Source organism: Ostrea edulis, chromosome 3 (assembly GCF_947568905.1).
Source record: "Ostrea edulis chromosome 3, xbOstEdul1.1, whole genome shotgun sequence".
In the NCBI taxonomy this organism is placed as follows: domain Eukaryota; kingdom Metazoa; phylum Mollusca; class Bivalvia; order Ostreida; family Ostreidae; genus Ostrea; species Ostrea edulis.
Window position 1 is genome coordinate 51,763,297 of NC_079166.1, and position 12,445 is coordinate 51,775,741.

Here is a 12,445-nt window from a genome sequence, read left to right on the forward strand (position 1 = left end):
TTTGATTAAACTCCACCGATCTGCAAAATTATGATCATCAATCATAATCCAATAAACAATGCAATCCAACCAGCACCAATCACACTCATTAAAATACAACCAGCACCAATCACACTCACTGTAATACTACCAACACCAATCACACTCACTGCAATACAACCATCACCAATCACACTCACTGTAATACAACCAGCACCAATCACACTCAAAACACCGTAACACAACCAGCACCAACCACACTCACTGTAATACAACCAGCACCAATCACACTCACTGTAATACAACCAGCACCAATCACACTCACTGTACAACCAGCACCAACCACACTCACTGTAATACAACCAGCACCAATCACACTCACTGTAATACAACCAGCACCAATCACACTCATTAAAATACAACCAGCACCAATCACACTCACTGTAATACAACCAGCACCAAAATCAAAAAACGTAATAACTGGACTCCACTGTACCATATTGACAGGTTATCTTTACACAGAGGTATCTCATTGATGGGTCATGTTTACTTGGAGGTACCTTAGTGACGGGTCATATTTACTTGGAGGTACCTCATTGAGTGGTCATGTTTACTTGGGGGTACCTCATTAACGGGTGATGTTTACTTGAAGGTACCTTAGTGACGGGTCATATTTACTTGGAGGTACCTCATTGAGAGGTCATGTTTACTTGGAGGTACCTCATTGATGGATCATGTTTACTTGGAGGCACCTCATTGACAGGTCATGTTTACTTGGAGGTACCTCATTGACGATGATGTTTACTTGAAGGTGTCTCATTGACAGGTCATGTTTACTTGGAGGTACCTCATTGACAGGTCATATTTGAGGTGTCTCATTGACAGGTCATGTTTACTTGGAGGTGTCTCATTGACGGGTCATATTTACTTGGAGGTACCTTAGTGACGGGTCATATTTACTTGGAGGTACCTCATTGATGGGTCATGTTTACTTGACAGTACCTTAGTAACGGTTCATGTTTACTTGGAGGTACCTCATTGACGGGTCATGTTTGCTTGAAGGTACCTCATTGGCAGGCATTGTTTGTATTGATGGAACTCATTAACAGCTAGGTCTTTTTTGTTTGGAAGGATTTCATTTACGTATTTTGTTTTAAGGGACCACATTGACATTGTTTAGTGTTTCAATCACCTCATTGACATACTTTGTTGTTTTAAGGACCTCATAGAGAAGTTTTGTTTATTTTGGAAAAATCATTGACAGGCCTTTTTTTACTTGTAGTTGAACCTTTGTGGCAGTATCAATTCCAGTCACTGTTCAAAAGTGGAAGGTGCTGAATCAGCTGCTTGTCTGGTGAAAAACACTGGATCCACCCAGGGTCTTGCCACGGTCAGCCATGTTCTGGACTACTCGGAAGATGGCAGGCTAATGATGACCTTTGATGGTGTTAGACTGGAAAATGGTAGGAGCTTACATTTGGGAAATGCATACCTGTGATATGTATAGACTGTACACAAAATTTTGCACTTTTTCAATCCGACTCACACCTGTACATTAAAATTCAATCCCACTCACGCCTGTACATTAAAGAGCCTGGCTCAAAAAGTGCCAAAAATGGCCCATGCTTAAAACAAATAAATATTACTGTAAAATACATCTAGAGACTTCAAACTTTCTCTAGCTATCTTTCATTTTTCTGATAACGCTAAAGTTTTCTTTGTAACCAGTCTTCAAAATAGGGTGTATTACAACGATTTTGTCGTTAAACGTCACAATTGAACAAAACGTCATTACATAATGTTGTCAACGCTTCGAAGTTTTCATGGCTATATTGGGTTGGTTATTTCTATGAAAACAAAATATTTTGAAAATATTTGATATACATTTACGTTAAACTAGTTGATAACAGTTACCAAGACTGCTGATCTTGGATAATTTCAAATCGGAATATGAACGAGTTTTGGTACGAGTAAAGCCGATACCGCATCTAGTGGAATGTTAATTTTTAGATCGAGACAGGTAAGTTCAGAACATTGCATTATATGATTAGTAATTCTTCGGTATATGAGTAATTACAATTTATTGCAAGTTCTTTATTCTGTATTTTATCAAACCTGTATAAAACGATGCTTTGAAAACATCGGACAACAACGTGTCTATTTTTCACTTTGTAAGAGTCGCCATATATGCACCACTCGGAGGACGATTTTGTCAGTTTCAATTCTCAGATCACCAGAGACATTGCCACTGATCTTAAATCATAGCAATGGCGATCTGAATCATGGATAACTGTGAAAGAGTTATATTCAAGTGCGGCATTTACTCACATGTAATACCCCCTCCAACCCCCCGCGAGACAGTTGAGAGTGTGAGAGTTGGGGAGGGGGGGGGGATATCCATATTGCTATAAATAGAAATAAGAAATTAATTTTGATAAACAATATCCATAATGTTTAAATGGGTACGTTATTTTTATATTAGATTCATGTGGGCCAAGCAAAAACACATACAATATACATTGTACAGAAAACAATTACTACACGCACACACCTCATAACCCCCCCCCCCCCCCCCCCCCCCCAACTCTCCCCTAGACTCTCATCCTAACAAACATTTACACATTTTATAATTACAGTAAGGTCCTTATTTAAAAAACAAAAACCTGGTGTTTTGTTAATGTAAATGTTTTAATATCTCAGCACACCCCAATCCACGTTTTTTATAACATGATACTCCAAGAAGTAGAGGAGTCTCTTATCAACCGAGAGAGAGAGAGAGAGAGAGAGAGAGAGAGAGAGAGAGAATTATTATGATGAAACTTGATATATGATAAAAATATTGAACAAAATTCCAAACTGTGAATATCATGAAAAATATATATTGATATAATATTGTACAGATGTATTTTGACATGTATGTACATTGTATTGAAATCCGAAATGAAATTACCGGTACTCAAAATAAATAAAATTTTAACTTGGGAAACATCTCAAAGTGCATGTGTATTCTAAAATTTGCATTCCTGATAAAGCAAGCAAGTACATGTGAAGAAGTGTTTTATTTATTTCAAGACTAGAAGTTCAAACATCTCCTTTGTGGTGCTCTCATCAATGTCGCTGTCTTCAGTTTGACTCATCGTCTGTTGTAGCGTCATCCAGATAACACACCCACCCACACCCACACCCCCTCCTGAACACATATTCTATCATCTCCACATGGAAACATTTTCATCTAGCATTATATTGTACTTTCTTTTCATTTTTTATGAGTAGATATATATTTTTTAATTTGAAAAAAAATCAAACACCTAACGTGTGTTTTATTTAATCAATATGCAAGATTTACGGCTCGTTTTCAATAAAAAAAAAAAAAATAATAAAAACATTTGTATATGTTTTATAACATGTAAATATTTTTAATTGCATTCTTTAAAACACTTAAACACCTTAATTGTGTTTTACTTAAACATGATGTAAGATGACAGGATTTTTAAATGAGTGGTTTATTATTATTATTATTATTATTATTTTATTATCATTATTTGCATTAAAATGTTTCATATTTAAAAACATTGTGCAATATTGCAGTCTCATTTTTAATAGTAATAGTATATTTATGCATTGCAAGACCACACCTTTCAAAATAGCTATGGGCGATGCCTATGTTTGAGTTGCTTCCCCTTTAAATGAACGTGTTGTAGTATTCATTTCTCTATTCATTAACTTTAATACACACATATTTATAATTTTTACATTCAAGAATAAACAATTTATGTATTTTTATGTGATGTTGTTGTATTACTTGTGGTTTGATAGATTTTGAATAAAGTCGTATGATGTCTCTCTTCACATAACTTGTACAATGTTTTATGCAAAGATACATTAGCAAATAAATGCCATTGCCCAGTTTTCATTCCGCTGTTACGTAAATAACAATGGAAGGTACACGTACATGTATATAAGATAAATGTGATTCATTATGATGGTGTGGAATGGACGTTAATTTGATGTTGCGTTATGTTTCTTGAAAGTTCATGGTTAGGTCCGCTTGGCCTCATTTCCATCAACACAACACAGGGTCTACGACTGCGGATTGGAAATATATTGTAGATAATAAAAATGTCCCACGATGGAAGAAACTGAGCTTGGGAGATTTTTCTTTATTTTGGAGACAACCCGTATACTATATCCCATATACATCGCCCCCCCCCCCCCTTCCCGAATTAGAATTTAACGCCGTATGTTATGCTTGTCAATACTTTTTAATGTTTTCTTCTGGCTGCCCCCTCCCCCTTTTTTTGAAAAACGATCAATACGTGCCTCTGAAATGATCATTGAATACTTGTTGTAAAATTTAATGTATATATATTTGATTATCATAACCCTCGTAAAGAATGTGTAGTAAGTCGATCACTACACACACAAAGGAATCTACTAGAGGTTATTGAAGTTAACCATTATTGAATGTTTTTACATAGATAATTTGCGATAAACAAGAATTGCATCTACTAATCAATTTGTGTCGTTTTTACAGCATACAATATTTTGGTATTTATTTTCAATGAAAATGAGGGCGTTATCTAAATTTGTTCTCTTTCCTTTTCCATGCATGTGTAGCAATATTAGGTGATATAGGTCTCCATTATGTGACGTAACGTACTTTCTTTCGAAATGGAATGTTTACTGCTGTACAGAAATATCTCTCTCATCCAAGCAGATTCTCATGATAGTAATATATTTTACGCTGTATGTACATGTATGATTATGGTATTTATTAAGTCTTTGCATATGTTATCAACTAATTGTAGGTGAGAAAAATCGCAAGTTGTTAGAACTTGTATTCGAACCCTTTGCATATTATATATATGCAATAAAATATGTTCAAACCAAAATGGATTGAAATTGACTTCAAAAATTACAATTTCAATCCATGTTTTCAAATCGCTAAAAAATGTTCCCGTCTGTATGGCGATAGAGCTAGTACTTCGATGTTTACTAGGGAGCCCGCGCTAAGTGAGCATCCGTCTATTGCATTGTGACGTCAAATGTTTTGACTAACGGGTGAAAATCACGAATGCTATATATATTTCTTTTCTTGCCAATTTAATGTTCTACAGTTTTATCGTATAGAAAAAAGTTGTACGGGTATGATATTTACAATATGTTTAAGTGTCTTTTATTGATATCTTGCTAAATCCAGTAGTATTTACAAACAATGTTTTCAACTCTTGTCTCTACACGCGCCAGAATGATGGCAAGACGACTATAGGCTTTTATTATTCTATTTTTTTTTTCACATGGGGCGCATTCTTCACGGAGAAAAAGACTTATTGTAAAAAAGACTTTATGGTAATACTTCGTTTTATACTTGATTTTTTCTCCTCGAAAAACGCGCCCCACTTTAAATATTGACATAAAGATGCAAAAACACGAAAATATTCCGGAAAATTCCTATCCGTTAATGGTTTCGGCAGTTACCAATGCTTGGTAATCATCTGGTTTCACCAAAATAACCCATACATGTTATGATCAAGTAATGTAGATTAGAAAAAGGTACATAAATTCAAAGGACACGATAATTTATTTTTCAAGAAATATATAGGCCATTTATGGCACTTTTTGAATCTAGCTCTTTCTACCTCACTCACTCCTGTACGTTAAAATTCAACCCCACTCACGCCTGTACATTAAATTTCAACCTCACTCATGCCTGTTCATTAAAATTCAACCCCACTCACGCCTATACATTGAAATTCAACCCCACTCACTCATGCACGTTTAAATTCAACTCCACTCATGTCTGTACATTAAAATTCATGTGAAATGATAAATTGTACACATTTTTAGGCCTAGTCCCATAGATTCAGTCTGACAGTTAATTCACTCAATTTTTTATTGCACAACATATCAATTTCCTACTGCTGGACTTTGATATGCTTGGCAGATCTGGACAAAAGTGACACTGTGATCAGAAATAGGTCAAACAGGTGTTTTGTTTAAAAAGAAACCAAGCCATAATTGTCATTGCTAATTTACATCTTTTAAATTTGATTTTATTAGCTTGCTTGGGCAACTGTCTGGAGAGCTATTGTCATGACCCCGGTGTCAGCGTTACACTTTAAGGAAAAACTTTAACCTGGGCTATATCTTTTGAACCAAGGGGGAGATGGTTTTGATATTTCACATATAGATGCCTCATGAAGAGGCCTTTGTTTTGGTACCAAGACTTTTGACCTTGTGACCTTGACCTTGTCTGTGACCCACTATTGAAAAACTTTAACCTGAACTATATCTTTTCAACTAAGGAGGGATGGGGCTTTGCTATTTCACATAAAGATGCCCCATGAAGAAACTTTTGTTTTGGTACCAAGACTTTTGACCCTGTAACCCTGGACTTTGACCTACTTTTCAAAACCTTTAACCTGGGCTATATCTTTTGAATCAAGGGGGATAGGGTTTTGAAATTTTACAGGTAGATGCCCCTTGAAGAAACTTTTCTTTTGGTACCAAGACTTTTGACCTTATGACCTTGGACTTTGACCTGCTTTCAAAAAACTAAGAACTTAAAGGTATAGGGTAAATGCTGGTAATTTCGGACGGTTTGGTTCATTGCGCAAGCCATTCCCGCACTACCTGCTTCCTACTCCTCATACTGCGGTTTGCTACGTAATTCTAATCAGCAATACTCTTTAGGCTTTGAAAAATCTAGAGAATTCTGAAGTACGATATCATTGTATGGAATTATAAACGGAAAAACAGAAATTCAGACAGTTTATTAAATTATTATTTGTACTTATATGTCTCTGTCGCTGTGATTCAGATTTATTCTATCATGCAATATTCCATGTACTAAAGATAAAATAGCAGAAATATTTTGGTAAAAAAAATTTGAGATGTTTTGTTTTATCTAAATAAAGAGGTCTACATTGATCCTGGTCATGATTTCTGTGAATACTTATTCTAAACTTCTATACTCGAAACAACCCCTTCCCCCCAACTCGCACAAACCAATATTTATGATATGGAAATTCTCAGATGTAATTATAATAGATATCTAAATATTTGCATACATGCCTGAAGGAATGATTTATTTCACACCTTTATGGGTGTCCATATTTAAATTCTCATAGAAAAATCTGTCCGGTAAATTCGGACACTATTTACAGTGCATTTTATTTATGATTCTGTGTGAACTTTATTGTTTGTATATGTAATAAACGCATTCTGGTACGTCCTGATTTATCATAAAACATTTTTTAAATATTTCAAATTTTTTTTATTTACTTGCAAATACAAGTTTTCTATGACTGCGATAGGTAGTCAAATTTTCCAAGGCTCGTAGCTTTTGACGGAAAAGACTGATATGGTGTCCCTTACGGGAAATAACTATTTATAGGTATCCGAATGTGTCATTTTCGAGACTTCTCTGTATTCTTCATAAACAAAGGAACGAAATTAAGAAAACAATGCAAGTGATAGAGGGACTAATATATTTAATGGAGGCTTAGAAATATTTCGTCCGAATTTCCCAGCCGTCCGAAATTACCGGCAATTACCCTAGGTTAAGTAGAGTCGTGCTTTCTGGTGAGCTATGTTGTCTTCTGACAACTCGTTTCAAATGAATTAAAGATGCCGGTAAACAAAATGATAGCAGTCTATAAGATATTTTATCACTGTAGGCTGTATAGACATTGTAATTATGAAGATAAAAGGGTCAATTTTTGAGAAAGCATGTTTTATGACTCTGAAAATGTTTTTTAAAATCTTATGTTGGAATAATTGATGAAAAATATTTGATCACTCTAATTGTTAGTTGATTGTTTCACCAAATGTGATCACCAGAATTTTCTCTAATCTTTATCAAATGCAATTATGTATATACGATTAGAAAATTAGAATTGATGAAATATTTGAAGGTCGAGGATCTCAACAACAATCAAATAATTGACTTTGCGAAAATAGTTATCAGCATTATATTTTTATAGATGTATAAAACCATTTTATGATTATATTCGATCTGTACAGATTTTATACCACGTACATTTTGCAAACTTTCAGATTTTTCACTCAAAATCATGCCTTTTTAAAGGCATTGTACAGATAAATTGTTCAAAAATTATCACATGTATGGAAATGATTGTTTATTGTCAGTAGAATATGGGGTCAAGAAATATTTCTTATTTCATGGTAAGAATATACACAGGAATTTAATTATAAATGCTTCATTGACAGAAAAATGTAAAATTAAGACCACAAAAGCCTGATTATGTATATTAAAACTGTAAAATTTGCCATCATACAAATGAGCATCACTGTGTGTTTACAATATTTTATTTGTATTAACACATGCACTCCTTGGCTTTAATTTTGCAGGACAGAGAACGCAGGTGATTATTCTGTTCCTGTGCAGGCAGAGCATTCCCCTTGGGGCCCCCGAGTTTGTTCGTAAGGAGGAGAATGCATACTATTTTAACTTTAAGACATCCCTGGCCTGCAGGCCCCAGCCTGTAGACTGTCTGGTACAAGATGAAAAAGGAAATCAATATGACTTATCTCCGTTGGCTAGGACAGGCACAAACTGGCAGGTGTTGGACACAAGGGAAGACTACTCTGATTTGACATATTACATCAATGTCTGTAGACCCATCAATGCCATTAGAGGATCTACTTGTCCAGGTACATACTATGTTATTAAAAAGCTGAGATAAATTTAATAATTAGAAATAATCAAAGTTATAGATCGAGTTTATATGGATGAAATACATGAACTTGGTACCAACGTAGGATGGGGCCACAATAGGGGATTAAAGTTTTCCATACTAGTAAATTGGCATTTTACCAGACCCGACAGACCAGACCTGTCATTTAGTAGAATCGGTCGGTCAGACATGCCTTAGTGTCAAACCCTGAATACAATCAAAAATAGTAAATTCTCTCTCTATTCCTTGAGGACCCCAATGTGTTGTGCGCCCCCTGTATTCAGGGAAAAATAACTCGTGCTGCACTGAACACATTGCCTGGACTGTAGCACATTCCACGCAGATAATCAACAATAATTTGTTGCACAGGTGGTCCTGTTGGAGGTTGCCAAATGTCGAGTTTGGGGCGGGCATACAACATGGGATACATCCAATCTCAGCCTTTGGTGACTGGAAATGGGACACTGACTCTGAGGTATGCTGGAGGGGACCAATGTCACAAAGGTCAGCCAACTGAATCCTCCCGTAGCACCAGGATCAACTTCTTCTGTTCTCCGTCAGAGGTTAGAGGATACAGCAATTACAGAGTGTATTTAGGGTAGATGCATGTATAAAGAGGATTTTCTGTGTACACATACTTGAACAAGTGTTAACACATTGGTAAATCTAATAAAGGACACTGATACATTATATGCATGTGCATTCTATCAGTATTCTCAGTGATCATCCTTGAAAGTTTTCTGATGAACAGGAATTTTTACATGATGAGTTGTGCATATATGAAATCAGTAAAATGTGGATTTTTTCACCAATAGCACAGTCCAACTTTTGAAGGAGAGACAGACACCTGTGAGTACATCTTTAACTGGCAGACTCCTGCTGCATGTCCTATACAGGTAACACACTCAAGTCAGGAAAGAAACGTACTCATTAACAAGTTGTTAAAAAAGAATTCACACATTGTCAAATCCATGACAAAACACATTCAAATTATGCAAGTGACACACATTCATGTCCTGTAGGTAAATGCACTCAAACCCTATTCAAATCTTCATGGTAAATATTTGAAAACTTTAGTCCTAAAATTACAAATCAAATCCTAAAATTAACATTTTCAAGACAAATTAGTAACACATTCATGTCCAACAAGTATCCATTAAAGACTTACAAGTAACCTGACCTACAGGAAGTAGCACTCAAATCTTGTAGGTAACACATTCATGTCCTTCAGGTATCGCACTCAAAATCTTATAGGCCGAAACCTATAGGTATCACAGACTTACAGGTAACACATATTAAAATCCTCTAAGTAGAGCACCCAATTCCTACTGGTGACACATTCAAGTTCTTTAAGGATGTTCTCTCCTGGTTTGAATTTTTTCAGAAGTATCAAACTTTTTTGATAAACCATTTTAACTGATACATCTTTATCTGAAAGACATTTAAAACATAAAAAAAGAGTATGTTAGTGTGGACTTTAAAGAATTACAGCCCCTCAAAGTTGCCCCTTTGCTGAAACTTAATTTTTCATGAAAATCACCAATTTTCACAAGAAACACACTATAAAACAAATATTAAGGACAGAATAATCTTGGTTTTCTTTTATTTTATGAAAATTAAGCATAATTGATTATTTCAATAACTTTTACATAAAAAATATCACCAATTCTACAAAAAATCAAGTATTAATTAACATAATTGTATAAAATATCACACAAATTTGAAGACCTATTTCATCAAAAAATTCAACCTAGGGAGAATATCTGTATCAAACTTTTTTTGAAATTATTAATGTAGATTTGAATCATATTTTTGCTTAATTTAAATGAAAAAAATGTGTGGGGTAGTGTGCATTGGAACAAAGATTTGCACCATTTTGTGTCCCCACCCCCTTTCTTACACTGGCATACATTCTAAATAATAACAATATACGATTTGTTATAAAATGCTTATTTTTCAATTCATATTTACAAATTCTATATATTTATTTCATTATATGATAAATAATCAGAAAACATAAATAATATATACATATATACAATACTAATTCATTTATAACTACAGAATGTGTAAAACATATGCCCCCGCATCAGCATTTTCTATTTTCCATGCACTGTGACCTTGATCTTTGACCTTCTGACCCCAAAATTGATAGGCATCTTCCCTTCTTTGTATGTATCCATATGTCCAAATTTGGTTTGAATAGAATACAAAGTACTTGAGTTATTATCCAGAAACTAGTTTTAACAGTCAACTTCCATGTGGCCATGAGGAAGAAATCTGCACTTTCTGGTATGGTTCTTAATATGATGATAGCACAACTCATCCCTCTCACTGCGGTTACCAAATGGATGTAGCTAAAAAGCAAACATTGGAACTCAATTTCTGTCAATACTGTAAATTCTTAAAAATAGAACAGAATATGCTATTAGGTTTACCACCAGACTGCTAATACACCAACTTCAACTAACTCCAATTTTTGTCTAGCCAGGGATTATGTTTCAATGCCTTGCTCAACAAATTGTTACTCTAAAAGAATTTCTTATGCAAAATGTTAAAAATGAATTTGTTAGTGCATAAATGACTGTTTATGAAATATGCTGAAATCCTAATCAGGATTTTTTTAAAATGTACATTTTCAATACCCTATAAACAAATTTTAACATTATAAAAACTTTTTGACAATTACACTTTGAAGGAATAATTAAAATAAAATTTTGATAAAATAATTTAATTTTCCAGAACTGATTAGAAACAAATTATCGATCTAGTAGCCCAAAAGAAACATATCTATACATGTATATATAGTCAACAAAATTATCTTTTGTTTTAACAAATTTGTACACGAATGACGCGCCATAATTCTCTAGATGGGAGGAAACCCCCTTTTCCCTTTGAACTCTTTTTAATGAATTAAATTCGCTGTATACTTTGGCGATTTTTTAAACAATGATATAGATTACACTTTTTAATCAAAATGATGCTTCAATAATGATACATTGAACGTTGGGAGCGAGATTCGCTCATGGCCGACTAGGCGGGATCTGGAAGACCGCAGATCAATTTAAGTACATGCAGATCTACATAGTTTGTAGATTTTATTTTCATTAAAAAAATCCTTGTATATTGAAAAACTTACAAATTCATTCAATACTATATCAGCAGCCTCTGATCCGGGTACTACATCGCTTACATCCTTCCATTTTCCCCTCTCGTCTGACACTATGTACAGTACTGTAGTGTGTCACCATGTGTGTGGTTGTGCCTGCTTGTAATTTTCTTTGTCTGCCACTCACTTGTGAGAATATCGGATGCAGACTGATCTATAACTGCCATTTGACTTCTAACCAATCGCCCATGTATGTTTCTGGACTGCTTTAGAATAGACTAAATGCGACATCATACAGTGTGCGTCTTCGAGCTCGAGTTTGTTTACAATCGTAACGTCATCATAAATGTTGTAAAATGAGAAAATAAGTAAAACATTGTCATGTTTTAATTATTTTTTGTTAGTTTATTAACATTACTTACAAATAAAAACAGATATTAATGTTCTTCTTTGTGCATACGAAATAAAACACACGCATCCCCATAGTTACGACTTTAAAAAGTATGGAGACTCACTCGCGGTAAAAGTACCACGAGAGTACACCCTTAAGTAGTACACTTAGGTCTTGCAGGTAACAATTTTCAGTTCACCTGAGCCGAAGCTTTCTGATGGCATTTTTGTCCGTCCGTCTGTAAACTTTTAATATTTTCGGCTTCTT

General features: G+C 34.5%; 1 protein-coding gene across 1 annotated transcript in view; it reads left to right on the forward strand.

Moving 5' to 3' along the window:
* Positions 1–12,445, forward strand: part of LOC125676439 (cation-independent mannose-6-phosphate receptor-like) — a 206,367-nt gene that overhangs the window by 70,164 nt on the left and 123,758 nt on the right. Inside the window, exons 17-20 of the mRNA XM_056158098.1 lie at positions 1,262–1,442; positions 8,353–8,655; positions 9,048–9,241; positions 9,494–9,574. Coding sequence (XP_056014073.1) covers positions 1,262–1,442; positions 8,353–8,655; positions 9,048–9,241; positions 9,494–9,574 — 759 coding nt within the window. The remainder of the gene's footprint in view (positions 1–1,261; positions 1,443–8,352; positions 8,656–9,047; positions 9,242–9,493; positions 9,575–12,445) is intronic.